The sequence below is a fragment of the Microtus oregoni genome, unplaced genomic scaffold, assembly GCF_018167655.1.
Source record: "Microtus oregoni isolate MIOR12 unplaced genomic scaffold, Mior012 000003F_ref0000135, whole genome shotgun sequence".
In the NCBI taxonomy this organism is placed as follows: Eukaryota; Metazoa; Chordata; class Mammalia; order Rodentia; family Cricetidae; genus Microtus; species Microtus oregoni.
The window spans coordinates 35,601,393-35,625,075 of NW_024543062.1; the positions used below are offsets into that span (position 1 = coordinate 35,601,393).

Consider the following 23,683-nt stretch of genomic DNA (forward strand, 5'->3'; position numbering starts at 1 on the left):
GCCTCTGACTTTGTTTCTGCCATTTCTATTATGAGGCATCCCTGTGATCTCTCTAACTGCAGACTCTGGAAGTGATCCTGCTGGCCCTACCCACTCTATCGGTAGGAAGGCGTACGCACTGAGGAGTGTCTGCCACACTGTGGTACACAGCTGCCCCAGGGCCTTTGTACTGGTCTCTAGTTACCTGGAATATGTTTTACCCCTGTGTACACATGGTTCCCTGATCACCTGAGTCATGGTTCTCGGAAGTGTTCAGCCCAGTCCCCCAAGTCTTTGTGTGTGGCTTTATATGTCTAATGAAGCCAAGAGTGTGAGTAGGGAAGTATCCTGGGTCAGCCAGGTGGGTGCAGAAAAGAACCAGAGATTGATGAAATTTACCATTTCTGAAAGAGTGACAAAGGATGCAAGTTGAGGATGAGAATGTTCAGGATGAATGTGACAGCCAGAAAATGGGGAACAAAATCAAAGAGAAGAAACTGGGGCCTATGCACCAGTGGCTGCTTGTCCAGCATCATGCTTGCTGTGTATTTGTCTTTGACACAATTAGAAAAATAAGAACGTGGGAATTAGATGTGGTGATTCACACTTGTAATCCCAGCACTTGGAAGGTTGAGAGAGTAGGGTTGCCAAAAGTTTGGGGACAGGAGCTGAGTGGGTATGGTGGTGCATGCCTTTAATCCCTGCATTTGGGAGGCAGATATATATATATATATATATATATATATATATATATATATATATATCTTTTTTTTTTGTTCTAGACAGTGTTTCTCTGTGCAGCCCTGGTTATCCTGTAACTCACAGACTTGCCTTGAACTCACAGAGATTCACCTGCCTCTGTCCCTCAAGTGGTGGGATTAAAGGCGTGTGGGCCACTGCCTGGCTTATATGTGTATGTGTGTATGACTGTATCTATTTGTCTCTATCTATTATCTATCTCTCTATCTATCTCTCTCTCTCTATCTATCCTCTATCTATCATCTATCTATCTATCATCTATCTATCTATCTATCTATCTATCTCTATCTATCCATTATCTATCTATCTATCTATCTATCAGCTATCTGTCTATCTATCTATCTATCTATCAGCTATCTGTCTATCTATCTATCTATCTATCTATCTATGTGAGTTTCAGGCGGGTCAGGCCTATTCAAAAAAAAAAAAAAAAGGACATGGCTAGGCAGTGGTGGTGCAGGCCTTTAATCCCCGCACTTGGGAGGCAGAGGCAGGTAGATCTCAGTAAACCTGGTCTACAAGTCGAGTTCCAGGACAGCCAGGACTGTTACACAGAGAAACCCTGTCTCCAAAACAAAACAAAACAAAACAACAACAAAAAGGAAAATGTAGTTGGATGTAGACACCTATTTGTATGACCCAGGATCAGAACCCGTGCCCAATTTTATCAGTAACATGAGGACAACAGAATGATACTCACGGTTTCATGCCATTAAACACATCAGTATCTGGCAATTGGAGCAGCTTCTGGAAACGAAAAACACAGGGACATCTTGATGGTCTGCGCACCGCAAAACCATTAAGAGTAGCTGTGACCTCCCGGTGCCAGGGTTGGTACCTTGGGCCTTCAGGTAAGAGCCCACTTAGAACCACTGAGACGGTGCTGGGGTTATTTGGGCTTTAACGGTTATTATCTGATGATTGGCTCCCTGGTGCATTCCTAACCTGCACGTTTTAATGAAGTGGTTTTAATTCTCAAGACACAGCAGCTGCCAGTCTTCGGCTTCTTTCGAAATCTGCGCCTAGTCTAGTTTGGATCCCGGTTGGGAAGCCCCACCCACTGGGTCCACCCCACTAGGCGCGTCCCAGAAAGACTTTTGTCCGCCTTCGGCCGCCTTCCAACGCTTGCCCGCTTCCGCCTTCGTCCACGTGGTCGGCCTTCGGGGGTCCACGGCGCCGTGAGTGGGGCCGGCGGGACATTCCTCGCTCTGTACGCGCGCTGGCTGCGCTGTCTCTAAGGCGGCGGGCGGAGGGCAGGGTCTGTGGGGTGACAGGTCACGAGCGCTCCAGGGCCGGAGCTAAGAAAGATAGGGCAGGGGTGTTGGGGTGCAGAGTTCATCAGGGATCCGTGAGATCGAGGGTCGGTGCCCGCCACCCCGCCGCGCATGGGCTTCCCCCGCCTGTGGGCTACACTGCTGAGAGCCTGGGGACGGTGGACGGCGCGCCCTGGCCCGCGCGTGCCCGGGTAAAGACTCCGCGACCGGCGCCTCTGCCCTGAGCTCCCACTGCTGCCCTGGCTGTCTGCCTCTGCTTAACTTACCTGTGTCTTATCTCTACCTTGAGACTCCATCGCTACCTTGTAGTCCCCTGAGCTGTCTGCCTCTGCTGCCTGCTTGTGTCCAGCTGTGCGTCAAACTCTACCCCTGAGTTGTCACTGTTTCCCAACCCCAGTCACTTTGTCGTTTGTCATTGATGAGCCAGACTGGTCTGCCATTAGACAAGGTCTTCAGAGACCGTTGAGGCAGGCAGAGAGCATCAGGTTCTGTTCTTGTATCCTTTTACCACCTTGATCACTCATGCCTGTTTTCCCAGCCTGCCCCCTATGGCTGGAAACAAGGTGCCACCAGCGCTGGCTTCACACCAACAAGACAGGAAGGTCCGAGGTGGCTGGGTCTGGGAAGACACGCAGCATCCTCCCAAGAGGGCCAAGGGCAGTGAGGATGAAGAGCCAGCACGAAAGCTGCCAAAGCGCAAAATTGTGCTGCTCATGGCCTACTCCGGCAAGGGCTACCACGGCATGCAGGTAAGGAGGGCTGCGCCTAGACACCACCTACCTGGATCGACCCCTATTCCCTGATGCTCAGGAAATAGCAAAACTGAGAGTCTTCCATATAAGACTTGGGTGGTTGTGTTTCACGAATGGTTAGGCCAGCTCTGCCTATTCACATGTGACCTTGGGAGCAGTGAGTCTTGTGATTAGCGTGGAACCTACACAGTACTTGGGCGTGCTGAGAGTGGAGACCAGAGAGATGGCAGGTGCTACTTGGCCAGTATCCTGGGGGGCAGCTGGGGCAAGGCTGGTACCTACCACCAACTTGACCTTTTGAAAGTGGCACTGACCAGTGTGGGAAGAATCTTGGTCCTTCTTGTCACCTCTGCTATTAACACTTCCCATTTATAATTTTTCTTTCTTTTTTTTTTTTAAAGATTTATTTATTGGACTGGAGAGATGACTCAGAGGTTAAGAGCACTGTCCGCTCTTCTAGAGGTCCTGAGTTCAATTCCCAGCAACCACATGGTAGCTCACAACCATCTGTAGTGAGATCTGGCGCCCTCCTCTGGTGTGTGGGCATACATGGAGGCAGAATGTTGTATAACGTTTTTTAAAATGTTTAAATGTTTAAAATGTTTAAAAAAAAAGATTTATTTATTTATTATGTGTACAACATTCCTTCCATGTATGCCTGCAGGCCAGAAGAGGGCACCAGATCTCATTACAGATGGTTGTTAGCCACCATGTGGTTGCTGGGAATTGAACTCAGGACCTCTGGAAAAGCAGTCAGTGCTTTTAACCTCTGAGCCATCTCTCCAGCCCCATAATTTTTCTCTTTAAAAAGACATATATTTATTTATTTTTACTTTATGTTCACTGGTGTTTTGCCTGCATGTATGTCAGTGTGAAGGTGTCAGGTTCCCTGGAACTGGAGTTACAGACAGTTGTGAGCTGCCATGTGGGTGCTGGGAATTGAACCTGGGTCTTCTGGAAGGGCAGCCAGTGCTCTTAACTGCTGAGCCATCTCTCCCCAGCCCCTCTAATTTTTCTTAAAACAATTTGTTTTGTTTGGTTTTTCGAGATAGGGTTTCTCTGTGTCATCCTGGCTGCCCTGGAACTTGCTCTGTAGATGAGGCTGGCCTCGAACTCAAAGAGATACACCTGCTTCTGCCTCAATAGTACTGGGATTAAAGGTGTGTACCACCATACCCAGCTTTAAAACAAACTTTAACCTTTATTTTTATTTTGTATATCTGGGTGTTTGCTTGCATGCATGTCTGTGTACCGTGTGCATGTACTGCCCTCAGAGGCTAGAAAATGGCATAGGATCCCTTGGGACTGGAGTGACAGGCAGTTGTTAGCTGCTATCAGGGTGCTGAGAATCAAACCCAGTTCTCTAGAAGAGCAGTCAGTGCTCTTAGCCACTGAGCCATCTCTCTGATCCCTTTCCTCACTTTTTAAATCTTAATTTGCCAGGTGGTGGTGGCACACACATTAATCCCAGCACTCGGGAGGCAGAGGCAGGCGGATCTCTGGGAGTTCAAGGCCAGCCTGGTCTACAAATTTAGTTCTAGGACAGCCAGGTCTGCTACACAGAGAAACCTGTCTTGAAAAACAAGACAAAAACCACCACCAACAAAATACTTTAATCTGATGCACAGGATGGTGTTCATTGCTGCGATGCATCCAGCTAAAACAATAGCTTTGAAAAATGTCTGAGCAAGCATAATAGTGATTTTGAGAATGAATGACAGCAGTGACACAAGTCATATCCCGTTCTACTTTTAAAAAGATCACAGGCTGACTGGGACGCTGGCACATCGCCCATCATCCTGGCATTCAGGAAGTTGGTGCAGGAGGGTTTCAATTTCAAGGACAGTCTGGGCTACAAAAAAAACTATATGGGCTTCATAGTGAAACTCATTTTGTGAGAGTGGGTAGTAGTGGTGGTTTTAATCTGACGTAGACTATGACATGGTGAGAACATACAGACTGTTCACTGCTCCTGGGGTGACTAGTCCGCTTTTTGGAGGGCAGTTCTGATTATGAAAAGTTATTTATTTTTTTTTTATTTTTAAGATTGATTTATTAATGTTCTGCCTGCATGTCTGCTTGCACATCAGAAGAGGGCATCAGATAATAATAATGAGATTACAGATGGCTATGAGCCACCATGTGGTTACTGGGAATTGAACTTAGGACCTATGAGCCAGCTCTCCAGCCCAGAAATTTTTAAATGTGGGCTGTCTGAAGAATTTTATGCCTTTCAAGTAAGATCCTGTTTGCCTCAGTTTCCTCATTACAGAAATGACAAAGGTGCCTGGCTCATAGGGCTGAGTGAGGCTTATGGTCTTTTTTTGTTATAATCTTTTTATGTCATTTGGGAAGTGTCCCTGACTTCATGGTGCATTTAGGGGTGGACTTCCGTGGTAATGAGAGCAGACTTTGAGAAGATTTCCTCATGCAGGGAACTTGGCTGAGGTACTCACAGGCCTGTTGGCTTGGGAAGGTTTCCTCTGAGAGCATGGATACAGTTTATTTTGGGGATTGGTAGGATGTATCTGATATGTCTGAGCTTGTGCACTCACGCACACACTGGACCGTGGTTGGGGTAGGCTCAAAGGTGCTGGTTCCAGAAGTGATGCTCAGCTTCCTGGCCTACGTATATCCTAAGAACTCATGAAAACAGGGTGTCTATTTTTTTTCTTTAGAGGAATCTGGGGTCGTCTCAGTTCAGGACCATTGAAGATGATTTGGTATCTGCCCTAGTCCAGGCAGGTTGTATCCCTGAAAACCATGGGACAGACATGAGGAAGATGTCCTTCCAGCGATGTGCTCGCACAGACAAGGTATGTGCCCCATCTGCCTGTAGCTTTCACTGTCACCTGTGAGAAGGGATCTTAGCCAGGGTTCATGCCCGATGAGGCATGATAGCAATTTTGATAGTAGTGACATAGTTTGTGCTGTTTTACTTAGAAAGTAAAAACAAAATATAGGTTGGCTGAGTTGGTGGCACTTGTCTATCATGCCAGTGTTAGAGGGAAAGAACACTTTGTTGTCAGGAGGCCCGGAACACAGACTACTAATTTGCTGCTGGGTCCCAGCTGGGCTGAACAGGACCCTGTCTTCACTGGCCTTTGCTTCCTTTGCACAGCTCTGGCCGAGGCCAAAGGCAGCATGTGGTATGTCTTTGCTTTATAGCCATGCACAATAGCCCCTCCACAAAGTAGATATGATTATTAGGGTGATTGTACTTGTTTAGTTTAGGTGGGTGAATTTTTCCCCTTAATTTTGATTTTGGATTTTTTTTTTTTAATCTGATACAACAAAAGAGATGATTTATTGCTCTGGGGAGGATTTAGCATTTAAGAGCACTTACTGTTCTTCCAGAGGACTGGAATTTCGTTCCTAGCAAATTCAGGTGGCTCACACTTTCTGTAGACTCCAACTCCAGGGGATCCAATGCCTCTGGCATTTTTGGGCACCTATACATATAATTACATATTAAAAATGTTTATAAAGAATACAGGGGCTGGAGAGATGGCTCAGAGGTTAAGAGAACTGGCTGCTCTTCCAGAGGTCCTGAGTTAAATTCCCAGCAACCGCATGGTGGCTCACAACCATCTGTACTGAGATCTGGCGCCCTCCTCTGGAATGCGGGCATACATCGAGGCAGAATGTTGTATACATAATAAATAAATAAATCTTAAAAAAAAAAGATTAAAAAAAAATACACACGGGGCCTGGAGAGATTGCTTAATGGTTAAGAGTATGGCTGGGCTCCTCTTTCAGAAGTCCTGAGTTCAATTTCCAGCAACCACATGGTGGCTCACAAGCATCTGATGTCCTCTTCTGTCAAGCAGCCATATATTCAAGTATAAATCTTAAAAAAAAAGAATACATATAATTAAAAATTTTAAAAAAGACATGATTTATTGGCCACAGCTCAGAATAAACAGAACTAGTTCGGGATGCCACAGTCCAGGGCAAAGACCAACACAGGCTGTTTTGGTTCTAAACAAGACAGGTCTCACAGGTTGACTTTGGCATTGGATGGTGATAGAAGTTCTAACTCCAGGAGAAACAAATTATGTTGCCTATAGTGCAACAACTTATAGCAGTGTTCCTGGCCTCTGGCGTTTCTTAGATCTGTCCCCATAGCCTTTGCTTTCGCCTGCACTTTGCTTCTTCCTCCACCTCTGTACTCATGACTGTGATTTCACATAGAGCTGGGTAAGTCTGCATCACTTATTTGTATAGCCAAGATGTATTCATTGCAGCATATAGTTAGTGTAAGCATCTGTGTCTTCTGTGTGGGCACTAGGACTTTTTGTTGTTGTTGTGTGTGAGTGTGTGTGTGCACACGTGGAAGTCAGAGACTTTGTTGTTGTGTGTGAGTGTGTGTGTGCACACGTGGAAGTCAGAGACTTTGTTGTTGTTGTTGTGTGTATGTGTGTGCACACGTGGAAGTCAGAGACTTTGTTGTTGTGTGTGAGTGTGTGTGTGCACACGTGGAAGTCAGAGACTTTGTTGTTGTTGTGGTGTGTGAGTGTGTGTGTGCACACGTGGAAGTCAGAGACTTTGTTGTTGTTGTTGTGTGTATGTGTGTGCACACGTGGAAGTCAGAGACTTTGTTGTTGTTGTTGTGTGTGAGTGTGTGTGTGCACACGTGGAAGTCAGAGACTTTGTTGTTGTTGTGTGTGAGTGTGTGTGTGCACACGTGGAAGTCAGAGACTTTGTTGTTGTGTGTGAGTATGTGTGTGCACACGTGGAAGTCAGAGACTTTGTTGTTGTGTGTGAGTATGTGTGTGCACACGTGGAAGTCAGAGACTTTGTTGTTGTGTGTGAGTATGTGTGTGCACACGTGGAAGTCAGAGACTTTGTTGTTGTTGTTGTGTGTGAGTATGTGTGTGCACACGTGGAAGTCAGAGGGCAACTTTGAGTAGTGATTTCTATCATGGATTCCGGGGATCAGGTCACCAAGCTTGCAGGGCAGGTTCTAGTAGCTACTCTGCCATCTCTCCTGCCCAAGTGAGAGGTCTTGGACAACACTGTGTACCCACATGATAAGCATTTCACCACAGTGACTCATCCTGCAAGTGGCTGCTTGTGGCTGATGGCCTAACTTTTGTATTCCATATCACAAGGTCAAGTACTGCTTTCTGTCTCTGATTGGCTTGGGTGTCTACCCTGGAATCAGTTCCTGGTTGATGGTGGCACTTAGGGGCACACCTTGAGAGGCTGCATCACATTCCCAGGCTTGGGATATAAAAACATGGCTGGGCCTGGGTCTTTATGATTGCATTGACCTCCAAAGGAGCCTGTTGTGTGTAGATTGAGTGGTAAGGCTTGAAAGCACAACCAGGTATGGCGGTACAAGTGTCCCAGAAGTTGTGAGTCTGAGGCAGGATTTCAAATTTGAACATAGCCTAGACTACAGAGTTCAAGGCTTTATAGCAAGACTCAGTTTTAAAACAAACAAGAGAAGAACACTGGGCCTACTTATGTGCAATTGTCATCCCAGCAGAGGAGAGGGCTTGTGGGAAGCTCAGCTTGGTATACATAGTGAGTTACAGGCCAGCTAGGGTTACATAGGGAGACCCACTCCCCAAAGCACCCAAAACAAATAAATAACAAAAACAAGCACAGTGAGAACAAGATGGCTGTGGTGGCTGAGCTGGACTGTTGGCTGCTTCTTCTGCCTCCGGACCAGGGTGTAAGGGTTGTGCTGGAGGACTCCTAACCCACCTCTCCTCTCTGCTCTGTATTCTTTGCAGGGTGTGTCTGCAGCTGGGCAGGTAGTATCCCTAAAGGTGTGGTTAATTGACAACATTCTGGACAAGATCAATAGCCACCTTCCATCCCACATTCGGATTCTGGGTAAGCTTCCCTGTGCAAGCACCTGTGGCCTCATGGTCAGAGGCTATGCTTGCTCTGCTACCTCTGGCCAAGCCCTTTGGGAAGGAAGTGGAGAATCTTGTAGATGCTCAGCAGGTGGTTAGGTACTGGGAATGTTCAGTGTTGTTCCCTCAGGATTAGCTAGTTGAGTGCACAGTTCCGTGGCCTTTGGCTATACAGCTCTGATAGTCTGTGAATACTTTTCTCATAAAATGATGGTTGTGAACATGTAGACAGATGGCTAAAACAAGGCCAGCAGTGATCCTTTGTAGCAGGACTGGTAAATGGATTTTTAGAACCTGATTATCCTTGTTTCAAGCCTTCTTTCTTTCTCTCTCTCTCTCTCTCTCTCTGTCTCTCTCTCCTCCCTTCCTCCCTCCCTCCCTCTCTCTTTCTTTCTTAAAGATTTATTTATTTATTTATTATGTATACAGTGTTCTGGTGCCAGCAGGCCAGAAGAGATCCAGATCCAGATCCAGATCTCACTACAGATGGTTGGGAGCCACCATGTGGTTGCTGGGAATTGAACTGTAGGCGGCAGCACTCTTAACCACTGAGCCATCTCACCAGACCTCAAGCCATATTTCTAGCCCCTGTTAACTTAACTTCTTTTTTTTTTTTTGAGTTATTTATTTTATATACACACATTGGTATTTTGCTTGCATGTATGTATGTATGAGAGTGTCAGATCCCCTAGAACTGAGGATACAGACAGCTGTGATCTGCCATGTGGGTGCTGGGGAATGGACTCCAGTCCTCTAGAAGAACAACCAGGGCTCTCTACCGCTGAGACATCTCTCCAGTGTCCCCCCCTCTCCCCCCATTAACTTTCTTTTCTGTTGTTTTTGTTTTTCCAGACAGGGTTTCTCTGTGGTTTTGGAGCCTGTTCTGGAACTAGCTCTTGTAGACCAAGCTGGCCTCAAACTCACAGAGATCCACTTGCCTCTGCCTCCTGAGTGCTGAGATTAAAGGCGTGCGCCACCACCACCTTGCTTTCTTTTTGTTTTTTGAGACAGGGTCTTTTTACGTAACCCTGATGTTATGGAACACATGATGTAAATTAGGCTGGCCCTGGGTCCATAGAGACCTGCCTGCGAATGCTGTGATTAAAAACTTTGTATTTAGGCCGGGCGGTGCTGGCGCACGCCTTTAATCCCAGCACTCGGGAGGCAGAGGCAGGCGGATCTCTGTGAGTTTGAGACCAGCCTGGTCTACAGAGGGAGTTCCAGGACAAGCTCCAAAACCACAGAGAAACCCTGTCTCGAAAAACCAAAAAAAAAAAAAACAAAAAACTTTGTATTTAATTATTAATTTTTGTTGGCAATGCTAGGCCTTAAATCCATGGCCTTGCACATGCTAGTCAAGGTTTTTATTTGTTTTTTTACTTATTTTTATTTTTATTGAGCTCTACATTTTTTCTAGGCTTCCCTCCTTATTTCTCCCCTCTCCTCCAACCTTTTCCCAAGGTCCCCAGGCGCCCAGGGATCTTACTCAGGAGATCTTGTCTCTCTTAGGGTCCTAATTGTTGTCTAGGTTCTCTGGGATTGTGATTTGTGGGCTGGTTTTCTTTGCTTTATTCCTTTTTTTTTTCTTTCTCTTTTTAGATAGGGTCTCATTGCATAGTCCTGGCTGGACTGGAGCTCTGCTATGTAGACAGGCTGACCCTGAACTCACAGAAAACTGCTTCCTGAGTGCTGGAGTTGAAGCACTTAATACCAGTTACTCAAATTTTCTGTCTCTGAGCTATGCTCCCTAGCCAACTTCCTAAAAAAAAAAAAAAAAAAAAAAAAAAAAAAAAAAAAAAAAAAAGAGTCAGCTGTGTTAGACTGTGCTGAGAACAGTGAGTTCTTGTCCATCCTGGGCCCGAGTAAAACTCTGTCTCAAAAATAAAATCAAGGGGGGGGGCTGGAGAGATGGCTCAGTGGTTAAGAGCACTGACTGCTCTTCCAGAGGTCCTGAGTTCAATTCCCAGCAACCACATGGTGGCTCACAGCCATCTATAATGAGATCTGGTGCCCTCTTCTGGCATGCGAGCATACATAGAAGGAATGTTGTATACATAATAAATAAATAAATCTTTAAAAAAAAAATAAAATCAAGGACTGGAGAGATGGCTCAGCGGTTAAGAGCATTGCCTGCTCTTCCAAAGGTCCCGAGTTCAATTCCCAGCAACCACATGGTGGTTCACAACCATCTGTAATGAGGTCTGGTGCCCTCTTCTGGCCTTCAGGCATACACACAGAAAGAATATTGTATACATAATAAATAAATAAATATTTTTTTAGAAAAATCAATAGCCGGGCGGTGGTGGCGCACGCCTTTAATCCCAGCACTCGGGAGGCAGAGGCAGGCGGATCTCTGTGAGTTCGAGGCCAGCCTGGTCTACAAGAGCTAGTTCCAGGACAGGCTCCAAAACCACAGAGAAACCCTGTCTCGAAAAACCAAAAAAAAAAAAAAAATAAAAAAAATAAAATAAAATCTAGATGAGTAATATGTAAATAAATAAGATGTGTACTACCATGCTTGGCCAATAGAGTACAGTTTTATTTGGTTTGGTCTTTTTCTGACCTATGATGACAGTTTTATTCTAGAATCCTCCAGAATAAACTCTTTGAATGTCACTTTTGATTACCTTTGGTTTGTCTTGCTATTCATGTCCAGGAAGAATATTTAATGAATTACCTGGGCAGAATCTGTTTTGGTGTTTTTTTTAATATTTATTTATTTATTTATTTATTTATTTATTATGTATACAGTATTCTGTCTATGCCTGCAGGCCAGAAGAGGGTACCAGACCCCATTACAGATGGTTGTGAGCCACCATGTGGTTGCTGGGAATTGAACTCAGGACCTTTGGTAGAGCCAGCAATGCTCTTAACCTCTGAGCCATCTCTCCAGCCCTTTTGGTGGATTTTTAATTTTTTAAATTTTTGTTTTGTTTTTCTGTTTCTTTGTTTTTGTTTTGTTTTGTTTTGAAGACAGCTTTGGCTGTCCTGGAATTTACTCTGTAGACCAGGCTGTCAGCTATCTACCTGCCTCTGCCTCGTGAGTACTGGGATTAAAGGAAAGTACTACCACCTCCCAGCCTTGTTTTGTTTCTTGAAACAGAGACTCACTATGTAGCCTTGGATATCCTGGAACTCACTATATAGACCAGGCCTGCCTCCACCTCCTTGAGTGTGGTCTAAAGGCATTTCCCATTGTGCTCAGCACAAGTCTTTTTTTAATTGTTTGAGAATTTCTTGGCCGGGCGGTGGTGGTGCATGCCTTTAATCCCAGCACTCGGGAGTTAGAGGCAGGAGTATCTCTGTGAGTTCGAGACCAATCTGGTCTACAAGAGCTAGTTCCAGGACAGGCTCCAAAACCACAGAGAACCCCTGTCTCGAAAAAAAACCAAAAAAAAAAAAAAAGGTATTTCTTACATGCATATAAAATGTTTTGATCAAAATTTCCCCCATTCTCACCCTTCTAGTTCTTTTCTCCTCTTCCCTAACACTTTTCCCTCCCACTTAGTGTTGCTTATATGTATATTCATGTAGTCCTGGAGCACGGGTAACCTTTCAGGGGTTGTATTAGCCGAGGAAAATGGACTTTCTTTTTTTTTTTTTTTTTTTGGTTTTTCGAGACAGGGTTTCTCTGTGGCTTTGGAGCCTGTCCTGGAACTAGCTCTGTAGACCAGGCTGGTCTTGAACTCACAGAGATCCGCCTGCCTCTGCCTCCCAAGTGCTGGGATTAAAGGCATGTGCCACCACCGCCCGGCTGAAAGTGGACTTTCTTTGCCCAGCATCCAATAGTTGCCAATAGCTCTTCAATTAGAGGTGAGAACCTCCAGTTTTGCTCGGTAGTTAGCATTTCTTGCTGTTGAAATCTGCTGCTGTATCTGTATAAAGACTTAGCATTCTAGTCCTCCCTACCTCCTTCAGATGGCTCGTGATTCTTATAACCTGAGCCTGGCGCGTTTGCCAGCTACAGTTTCGGCAGACCCTTAGGTTTGACATTTGGGATTGTTTCATTTTGGGTTTCAGCATTGTGTAGATTCTGAGTTTGGAGTCAGAACTGGGTACCTGTCCTGGGCAAGTGGTGCCAGAATCATGCTATCAGGATGGCCCATCTTGGAAGTATTTCTGCTCACCTGGGTTTCTTAAATGCTGCCCTCTAGGATTGAAGAGGGTCACGGGCGGGTTCAACTCCAAGAATAAGTGTGATGCCAGGACCTACTGCTACATGCTGCCCACCTTTGCCTTCGCTCACAAAGACCGGGATGTACAGGATGAGAGTTATCGCTTGAGTGCAGAGACCCTGCAGCAGGTCAACCGGCTTCTGGCCTGCTACAAGGGCACCCACAACTTCCACAACTTCACTTCACAGAAAGGGCCAAGAGAGCCCAGTGCACGCCGCTACATTCTGGAAATGTACTGTGAGGAGCCCTTTGTACGAGAGGGCCTGGAATTTGCTGTGATCAAGGTGAAGGGCCAGAGCTTCATGATGCATCAGATCCGGAAGATGGTTGGCTTGGTGGTAGCCATTGTGAAGGGTTATGCCCCTGAGAGTGTGCTGGAGCGCAGCTGGGGTGAGGAGAAGGTGGATGTGCCCAAGGCACCAGGGCTTGGTTTAGTCCTGGAGAGGGTGCACTTTGAGAAGTACAATCAGCGCTTTGGCAGCGATGGGCTGCATGAGCCCCTGGACTGGACACAGGAGGAAGGAAAGGTGGCTGCTTTCAAGGAACAATACATCTATCCTACCATTGTCAGCACTGAGCGGGATGAGCGGTCCATGGCCCAGTGGCTTAGCACTCTCCCTATCCACAACTTCAGTGCGACTGCGCTTGGAGCATCTGGTACAGGTGCCAAGGTAGGAGCCTGGTCTATAGTGTGCGTATGTGTACATACTAGGGCTGGATAGACTGGGTAAACACTTGTCTTCAGCCCTAGTTGTAGATAGCAAGTTGAGCCCCAGAGAGTCTCTAAAGTCACACAGCCTCTGGAGGAATGGGGGTTATGTCGTTACTGGGCTTACCTCCAGCTCCTGCCCCACCCTGTGGCTGAAGCAGTAGTTGTCCTAGGATACCCCAACTGTCCTCTAGGCAAGGCTTGCTTGGCTGGCATTGGGCTGAAGCTGCTGAGCAGCAGGCTGCTCGTTCAGTTGCAGTCTGTTTCTGTGCCTCCAATGGCCTTCCCTCAGCTCAAGCACTTGGCACTGTACCCAGGATTCTCCCCATGCCTACAAGTTGGGTCTCACAGTCCTTTACCTATCTGACCCCGTTTCCTACAGGTCCCCAGTTCCCTGGAGGGCAGCGACGGGGATGGAGACACTGACTGAAGCTACAGCTGCGCCACTGCTGTGAGGGCTGAGGCTGGAGTCTCTCAGGACATGGAAGCCAAGAATGCTGGGCCAGCTTGTGGATTTAGCCTGGCTTCATAACCTCAGGATATTAAATTCTCATTCTAGGAATCAGCTGCCTCTTAGCCCATGCATTGTGTATATACACCTTAGCATGAAAGGACACTTTTTTTAAAAAAAAAAGAGTGATTTTTTTCCTATTAAATATGTTTTGCTTAGTGAATTATTCTTTTTCTATTTTCAATTATTCTTTATTGGTTGTAAGATGATTGGGACACTGCTGTTAGGGACAGCTGAAGGGCACATAGGATAGCACGGGGCTGTGGTTGACAGCAGGCAGTAGATGGAGGTCAGTGCAGTGGTATGTCCTGCCACCAGCAGTGTCCTGCCACCAGCAGTGTGCTCCCAATGGCTACTCATACCCTCATTTTCTATCCTGTTTTGAAGTGGCTACCTTGGTAATGTGAGCTCTTGGCTGTGATTCCATACTGCTTGTTCTTGGGCTATGGAGAGACCCCCAGGGGGGCTGTGCTTCAGCAGCCTCCTCAGCAGGTGGTGGTTTCCACCTGAGCAGTGGAGCTGTGGAGCTGTGAAATGGAGCTTGGGGTCTTCCATGTTCTGACCTCAGGACACTCTTATCCATTCTGTCCCTGAGACTCTAACACAGATTTGGAAGCCTAACTTCCACCTGGCTGTTCAGAGCTTGGGTTTGGAGCGTATCCCTCCTCACTGCACACTGACTGCCACTACCTCAGCATGAGACTTGGAGTGCCCCCTTTAGCCCAGTGGAATCCTTCCAGAACATCCTTACATTTTTTGCAGATTCAGCCCTTAGACCTGTTATGGCGGTTGGATGCTAAAAAGAAATCCCACACTAGCTCAGAATTGAGAAATAGTCATTTATTAAGGGGTAAACTCACAAATCAGAATCCTCCGGTTGACTGGTTGAATCACGGCGATCCAAAAGAGCAGCTGGCGGGAATGGAGCAAGGGGAACTAGAGAGAAGGGCTTCCCAGTAGGTGGTTAAATACAAGCTGTAGTACTTCCTACAGCATAGACCTGCACAGATGTCTTCATCCCACAGCCCGAGTTTTTCATTTGTTTGGAATGGCAAGCAAGCAGTTATATAGTTCACGGTGAGATGAGATGTCTTAACAGTTGAGAGTATTTTTTCTTGCAGAGGACCTGGGTTCCCAGCACCCAGATAGTGGCTCACAACTCTCTAACTCCAGTTCCAGAGGATCCAACAGGCAGGCAGGCAAAACATTTCTACACAAAGAATAAAATAGAGAAATCTAAAAAAGTTTTTAGAAAATTTATTTTAGGGGTTGGTGAGATGACTCAGCAGTTACAGCTTCTGCTGTCCTTGCAGAGAACCCATGTTCAATTCCCAGCACCCCTGTTGGTTGAGCAGCCATATTTGCCTCTACCTTTAGCTCCAGACAATTTAGTCCATGTTCTGGTCTCTGATGGCACTGCATTCATGTACTCATACTCACACATAAGACACACATATACAACCTAATTTAAGAGGTAGGCAGATCTCTGAGTGTGAGGCCAGCCTGGTTTACAGAGTGAGTTCCAGGACAGTCAGGGCTACAGATAAACCCTGTCTGGAAAAAGCAAACAATATATATATATATATATATATATATATATATATATATGCAAGTTCCCTGATTGTGTGTGTGTATGTGTGTATATACATGTAAGTTCCCTGATGTGAGTGCTAGGAACCTAACTCTGGTCTTCTGCAAGAGCAGTAGTGCTCGGTCGGTCCCCTTTGTTAGGTTTTTAAATTATTCTATTATTTATTTGTTTGTGTGTATGCCATATGTATGTGAATGCCGATGGAGGCCAGAAGAGGGGGGTCAGAGCTCTTGGAGCTTGTTACAAATGGTTGTGGACCACCTGATGTGGGTTATGGGCACGGAATTCAGGTCCTGAAGAGCCCCAAATGCTCTTAACTGATAAGCCATTTTTTCAGCTGCCATATATATATATATATATATATATATATATATATATATATATATCTTTTTCAAACCAGTTTTAGTACTTGGAGTAAGGAGTAGATAAACAAATGAGTACTGAGTGAATGAATGAATGAATGTTCATAGAGACGAAACATTTCCTAAAATAACTTTCACCAATAGACAAAAAAAAACAATGTAAATATGACCCTTCAGTGTAAAAAATTATAACTATGACATCTTAAACTGACTCCTACTTGATTAAAACTTGTTTCTGCAAAGTAACTCCTATCAATGAAGGGGAGAAGGAAGGGTTTTTAGATGGAAAGGATTGAGTGTGCTTGAGTACCTCTGGATTTCTTAATTAGCTTTAATACTGTAGTAATGGCTCCAGTTGTCAATATGACCAGGGCTCATTCGGACTGCACTCAATGGGGGGCTGAGGGCATGCATGTATATTTTGATCACAGTCACCTTCCTTTTCCCTTCCCTCCTACAGCTCCCTCTGGACCCTTTCCTTCTAACACATTTCCCACATGTTTTTATGAGACAGGGTCTTATGTATTCCAGGACAGCCTCGAACATGCTGTGTGGATGAGCTAGCCCTGAATCCCAGATCTTCCTGCTTTAGACTCAAGTGCTAGCATTACACTTCAGTGGTTCTAAGCTTCCTAAGCTGAGACCCTTTCATACAGTTCTTTATGTGGTGGTGATCCCAACCATAACATTATTTTCATTGCTGCTTCATAACTGTAATTTTGCTACTTTTATGAATCATAATGTAAATATCTGATATACAAAATATCTTATGCTACTCCAAAGGGGTAGCTACCCACAAGTTGAAAACTACTGGATTACCGACTTGTGCCACCATGCTTTGCTATTTTCTTTTTATTTTTAAAAAAGTGTTTTAAAAATGCAGTCTTTAAAAAAGTGCTGTGTTGGGGCTGCAGAGATGGCTCAGCGATTAGGAGCATAGCCTGCTCTTCCAAAGGTCCTGAGTTCAATTCCCCAGCAACTGCATAGTGGCTCACAACCATCTGTAATGAGGTCTGGTGCCCTCTTCTGGCCTGCAGGCATACACGCAGACAGAATATTGTATACATAATAAATAAATAAGTAAATATTTTTAAAAATGCTGCCTTTTAAAAATAATGTTACTCCACTAGGGAGGCAGAGGCAGGCGGATCTCTGCGAGTCCGAGGCCAGCCTGGTCTACAAAGTGAGCTCCAGAACAGCCAGGGTTGTTACACAGGAGAAACCCTGCTTAAAGGATCCCCCCCCCCCCCCACTTTGCTGGTCCAGGTCGGTCCCAAACTTGCACAGCAATTCTACCTCAGCTTGGTCGTAGTTATCATTTCTCTGCTTTCTAATGTTTCTAGTTTCCACACTTCCGCTCACCTCATTTCAGCTTTCTTTCTATGAACTACAGCGATACTCGTGTTTTAGGCCTTCGGGCTAGTCCCCTGGTCCCCAGAAAGACGTGGCTACGACCTAGAGGACTCGATTACGTCCGCCGAACTTTTCCTAACCAGGCAGCGTAACTGGGGGGTTGGGAAGGGAGGGGAAGAGGGAGGAAGACATCAGGCTCTGCCCCTCTCGGACAAGGCCACGCCCCGGCCCGCAGGCACCTGCTTGCGCGCACTCTCCTCCTCGTAAGGACCAAGCGGTCGCAAGTCGCGTGGCTGAGGCCATCAGAGGCGACTCTGGGGGAGTCCTCAGCTCTCTGGATTCCGCCCCAGACCCGTCCAACGCGCAGCCTGGATACAGCCCCGCCCCTTGCCTCCGCCAACGGGAGCGTTTTAACTTCAGGCGACCTCGCACGGCTGTGACGGGCGTTGCAGGACAGGTGCTGCTAGTCCCTCTCCGCTTGCCGTAGCCCCGGCGCCGCTGCTTCCTGCGCCGGTGGACCCGGATACGTCGAGCGGCTGCGGCGCGCTCGAGCCTGCGGGCTGTCCGGACGCGGCGGAGCGGAGCTCGAGGTGTAGGGTGACCTGAACGGCGACAGCGGGGTGAGAGGCCGGGCTGTAGGCAGCTGGCGGAGGTGGCGTGCCGGGCGGTCGCCTTCAGCGGTGCTGCTGCGTGCGCTCGTCAGGCCCAGGCCGCGGCGGTGCTTTGTCGTGGGCGGGCGGGGCCGCGGGGCCGAGCGGCGCGGAGAGGTACCGGTGGTCGGGCTTGGCGCTCGTCCGACCTCTGGAAGGCCTTTTCCTCGTCTGCACTCCCGCGAGCCGGGTTCTCGGCAGGCGCGCGGCCTGTGCGGAGCGGTCGGGAAGGCGGGGCTCTTAACGCCCGCCTCACCGTTGGTCTGCGGTGCTCGGCTTTCGAGGCGCAGAGCTGGGACCTAAGGTAGAGCGGAAAGAGCGCCAGGGACCGGGGAGATTGCCGGGCCGGGTCCCCGAGGTACACCATCAGCCTCCGGGCCTCTGTCTCCGCAGGTCTGTCCCCAGATCTAGTATCTGGGAGCACCACGACTTTTGGGGGTTGCGCTCATCCCTGGCAGGATGTTTGCGTTCTGTGAATTCTGGATTTTACGCGTGACAAAACGGTTCTTTTTTCTTTCTTTCTTTCTTTTTTTTAAGACAGTATTACCACGTAGCTCTGGCTGGCCTTTATACTTGCTATTTAGACCAGGCTGTCCTTGAGCTCACAAAGATCCGTGGTTCTTGTACATTTTTTGTTTGTGGCATTTGTACGCTATGAATGTTCTGGAAACTTTAAATTTTCTGTTTACATATTTAGATTTTCTGAGAAAAAGTCTCATGGAAGTCCGAGTTAGTCTGTATGGAACTCGCTAAGTAGCCCTATCTGGCCTGTTAGAAGTCCAGCTGACTGCCACAGTACTGGCGATATAGGTGTGAGCCATCATACCCGGCTGTTATACTTACTTTTTTTTTCGAGGTGAACCTTACTTTTGTGTCCCAGGCGGGCCTCTGACCGACCCTGGGCTCAGGTTATCTTCCTACCTCAGTCTCCCTCTCTGGTTTTTCGAGACATGATTTCTCTGTGTAGCATTGACTGACCTGGAACTCGCTCTGTAGACCATGCTGGCCTCGAACTTACAGAGATCCGCCTGTCTCTTTTCAAGTGCTAGAATTAAAGGCTTGCGCCAGGACCGCCCGGCTCCTACCTCAGTCTCGTGAGTAGCTGGGAGTGTAGGTACCTGCCGCAGTGCCCAGTTCGGGTCCCCCCCCCCCTTCATTTTTTATTTTTTAAAGGCATGGTCTCATTGAGTAGTTCTGGGTGGCCTGGAACAGGTGGGCCTCTATCTTAGAGATCTGCCTGCCTTTGCTACCTGACTTGTAATGGATTAAAGGTGTACTCCCCCCATGTTTATAACTCAGACAGTTTAATACCCAAAGTGTCTTTATTGTCCCTTGTTCTGTTCTTCTAACTTTAAAAAATGGTTGGGATTGATTATGTAAAGCTTTGTGTCTTAAACTGTGGAGGTACCATGATCGTTCAATTGTACAATAGCTGCCTCATAATATTGCTTGGTACTGTTGTCCCAGTGAGGCATTTGTTGATGTTGTGACCTCTGTTTTTGGTTGTTCTTTGTGACCCACTCACGGAGTGAGTTGTTTTCTGGCTGCCTTATTCTTATCTACCTAGTAACCTTTCCTTGTCTTAGTGCTCCCCTCCAGTTGACCTTTTAAGTTCTTAGCTACCTTGTATTCCAGGGTGGGAGAGAATTTTTGTGTGCTTCCTGTCACCATTTGCTTCTTTTTCTCTGTAGCACCTTTCCTTGGGCTTTTGGGCATCTCCTCCCCACTGATTAGGTACCGCTGTTTCTGAAGTCTTTGATCTGGTTGTCCGTGGACCTTTTTTTCTTTCTCTTTCTTTCTTTCTTTTTTTTTTTTTAATTTGTGTGTGTTCATGTGTATGCAGAGACAAGAGAGTATCTGATTTTTTGGTGCTTGTGAGCTACCCAATGTTGGTGCTGGAATTCAAACTCTGATCCTCTGGAAGAGCATCATGTACTCTTGATCCCTGAGCTGTCTCTTCAGCTCCTCTCCCCAGACAGGGTTTCTCTGTGTAGCTTCAGATCCTGTCCTGGAACTTGCTGTGTAGACTAGGCTGGCCTTGCACTCACAGAGATCTGCCTGCCTGTGCCTCCTCGAGTGCTGGGATTAAAGGCGTGCGCCACCACTGCCTGACTTTCTTTGACCCTTTTTATTTTATGTGTATAGGTGTTTTGCTTACATGTATATCTCTGTACCTCTTGATTGCCTGGTATCCACAGAGGCTAGAAGAGGGAATCATTTACCTTGGACCTGGAGTTACAGAGGATTGTAAGTCACCATGGTGGTGATGGGAATTGAACCTAGGTCCTCTGGAAGAGCTGCCAGTGCTCTTAACTGCTGAGCCATCTGTCCAGCTCCTGTCCATGAGTTTCTTGAGATTGTTAAAAAGCAAACAAGTGAAAATATTGTCTTTTTTTTTTCCAGTTCATTAGCAATGGCTGTCCTTGAATAATATGTAGACCTGTCTGGGCTTGAACTCGTGATTCTTCTGCTTCTGTCTTCTTAATGTTTCTATTGTAGGCTTGTGCCACCATACTTGGCTGAAAGCATCATTTTTATTTTTATTTTTAATTTTTTAGTTTTTCGAGACAGGGTTTCTCTGTAGCTTTGGAGCCTGTCCTGGCACTAGCTCTTGTAGACCAGGCTGGCCTCGAACTCACAGAGATCCGCCTGCCTCTGCCTCTCGAGTGCTGGGATTAAAGGTGTGCGCCACCACCGCCTGACAAGCATCATTTTTAATAATATAAAAGATTAAACAGTCTTTCTGAATGTGTAGGTACTGAGGATCAATCTGAGGGTCCTACTCATGCTAAGCAAACACTCAATTATTAAGTAATATCCCTAACCCTTATGCTTAAACATTGAATGTTGTTTTATAATACCTGTAGGTAGAGCTAATTAGTTTTTGGTGTCTGTCAAATGACTTATTTGGGAATGGAAAGGGTTCTTGAGCATTGGGGTTCTCAGTGAAGGTACCTACATTTGTGTGAAAGAGAATTTTGAAATGTAAGGGTACTTTGTTGGGAGAGAGTAGAGTACGTTGTGTGTGGCTGGATCTCAGTGATTGGGTGATACAAGGCCGTTTTAGTCTAGATGCCACTGCTCTGCTTCTGGGACTTGATCTGCATCTGGGTTCTGACTCTCACTGAGTTTTCTCACTGAGTGTGCGCTCTCTTGTATATATGTGTGGATGCTCATGTGGTGGTTAGAGGTGGTCTAGTGTTGGTTTTGCCTTCTACTTGTTTGAAATAGGGTGTTTTCAAACCTATGTATACCAGGCTAGGTGGCCTGGGACCTGGACATTTTCCTGTCTCTGTTTCCCATTTCAGTGTAGGAGCCTGGGGATTACAGACAAGCTCTACCGTGTCCTTCTTTTACATGGGTCTTGGGACTTGAAAGTCAGGTCCTCTTGTTTGTGCAGCAAGTACTTTACCTACTAAACTATCTCCCTAACCCGAAATCCTCTCAAATCCTGCTACTGCTCAGTTACAACTTTATTGTTTTTGGGAATTACAAAATTGAATTTCCTTCAGGAATACATTTTCTGGATTTCTATTTTATGTTTTCTACATTTAGTGTAGAACTCTAGCTGGTAAAAATGTTTAATTATTTGATACATGCATTTTGATGAGTTTGGGTTTTTTTTTTTTTTTTTTTTTTTTGGTTTTTCGAGACAGGGTTTCTCTGTGGTTTTGGAGCCTGTCCTGGAACTAGCTCTGTAGACCAGGCTGGTCTCGAACTCACAGAGATCCGCCTGCCTCTGCCTCCCGAGTGCTGGGATTAAAGGCGTGCGCCACCACCGCCCGGCGAGTTTGGGTTTTCTTAATGTGTCTTTATAACTTTATCTGTGTCTTTCTGCTGGTTTGTGACTTGTTTTCCTTTGTTCCTGAAGCTGGGGCACTCTCTTTGGAGCTGCCTTGCATTCACAGCCACTTTGCTCTGGCCTCCTGATAGCTGGGATCATGGGCATGGTCCCACATCCAGATTATGGATTCCTGTACGTGGAGGAACTTCTTTCTGCTCCTTTGTTTTGTTATTTTGACATTCTGAGATTTTGTTTTGTTCTTTTTTTTCCTTCTTTTAATTTGATGTGCATTGATGTTTTGTCAAGGATGTCGGGACAGTTGTGAGCTGCCATGTGGATGCTGGGAATTAAACCTGGGTCCTCTGAAAGAACAACCAGAATCAAGTGTTTTTTTATACATTTTTTATTTTATTTTATTTTATTTTATTTTTTAGTTTTTCGAAACAGGGTTTCTCTGTAGCTTTGGAGCCTGTCCTGGCACTAGCTCTTGTAGACCAGGCTGGCCTCGAACTCACAGAGATCCGCCTGCCTCTGCCTCCCGAGTGCTGGGATTAAAGGCGTGCGCCACCACCGCCCGGCTATTTTTTTATATTTTTTACATTTGATATTTATTGAGCTCTACATTTTTCTCTGCTCCCCTCCCTGTCTCTACCCCCAAATCCTCCCCCAAGGTCCCCATGCTCCCAATTTACTGAGGAGATCTTGTCTTTTTCTACTTTCTACTTCCCATGTAGATTAGATCTATGTAAGTCTCTCTTAGTGTCCTCATTGTTGTCTAAGTTCTCTGGGATTGTGGTTTGTAGACTGGCTTTCTTTGCTTTATGTTTAAAAACTACCTATGAGTGAGTACATGTGATAATCATATTTCTGTGTCTGGGTTACCTCACACAAAATAATGTTTTCTAGCTCCATCCATTTTCCTGCAAAATTCAAGCTGTCATTATTTTTTTCTGCTGTGTAGTACTCCATTGTGTAAATGTACCACATTTTTCTAATCCATTCTTCGGTTGAGGGGCATTTAGGTTGTTTCCAGGTTCTGGCTACGACAAACAATGCTGCTATGAACATAGTTGGGCACATGTCCTTGTGGCACGATTGAGCATCCTTTGAATATATACCCAAAAGTGGTATTACTGGGTCTTGAGGAAGGTTGTTTCCTAATTTTCTGGGAAATCACCTCACTGACATCCAAAGGGGTTGTACCAGCTTGCATTCCCACCAGCAATGCAGAAGTGTTTCCCTTTCCCCACAACCTCTCCAGCATAAGTTGTCATCAGTGTTTTTGATCTTGGCCATTCTTACAGTTGTAAGATGGAATCTCAGAGTTGTTTTGATTTGCATTTCTCTGATGACTAAGGATGTTGAACATTTCCTTAAGTGTCTTTCAGCCATTTTAGATTCCTCTGTTGAGAGTTCTCTGTTTAGGTCTGTACTCCATTTTTATATTGAATTATGTGATCTTTTGGTGTCCAATTTCTTTGTATATTTTGGAGATCAGACCTCTCTCTGATGTGGGGTTAGTGAAGATCTTTTCCCACTCTGTAGGCTGTCGTTTTGTCTTGTTGACCGTGTCCTTTGCTTTACAGAAGCTTTTCAGTTTCAGGAAGTCCCATTTATTGATTGTTTCTCTCAGTGTCTTTGCTGCTGGGGTTATATTTAGGAAGTGATTCCCTGTGCCAATGCATTCAAGTGTACTTCCCACTTTCTCTTCTATAAGGTTCAGTGTGGCTGGCCTTATATCGAGGTCTTTACTCCATTTGGACTTGAGTTCTGTGCATGGTGATAGATATGGGTATATTTTCATTTTTCTACATGTTGATATTCAGTTATGCCAGCACCACTTGTTAAATATCTTTCTCTCTCTCTCTCTCTCTCTCTCTCTCTCTCTTTTTTGGTTTTTCGAGACAGGGTTAA

At 45.9% G+C, this 23,683-nt stretch overlaps 2 protein-coding genes across 9 annotated transcripts in view; both read left to right on the forward strand.

Annotated features, from left to right (window-relative positions):
- Positions 1 to 1,838: 1,838 nt before the first annotated feature.
- Positions 1,839 to 14,192, forward strand: Pus1 (pseudouridine synthase 1). 2 transcript variants are annotated; one of them, XM_041648468.1, is made up of 6 exons: positions 1,839 to 1,916; positions 2,551 to 2,761; positions 5,443 to 5,580; positions 8,509 to 8,611; positions 12,789 to 13,480; positions 13,901 to 14,192. In XM_041648468.1, exons 2-6 carry the CDS (start codon positions 2,561 to 2,563, stop codon positions 13,946 to 13,948), a joined length of 1,182 nt encoding a protein of 393 aa, XP_041504402.1. In that variant the 5' UTR covers positions 1,839 to 1,916; positions 2,551 to 2,560; the 3' UTR covers positions 13,949 to 14,192. The 2 variants fall into 2 exon arrangements, with proteins under 2 accessions (XP_041504402.1, XP_041504401.1); XM_041648467.1 differs by having other exon boundaries at positions 1,875 to 2,203.
- A 3,637-nt stretch (positions 14,193 to 17,829) lies between these two features.
- Positions 17,830 to 23,683, forward strand: part of Ep400 (E1A binding protein p400) — a 102,988-nt gene continuing 97,134 nt past the window's right edge. For all 7 annotated transcript variants that reach the window (XM_041648224.1, XM_041648227.1, XM_041648225.1 and 4 more), the window contains exon 1: positions 17,830 to 17,955. The gene's annotated coding sequence lies outside the window, so the exon portion shown is untranslated. The remainder of the gene's footprint in view (positions 17,956 to 23,683) is intronic.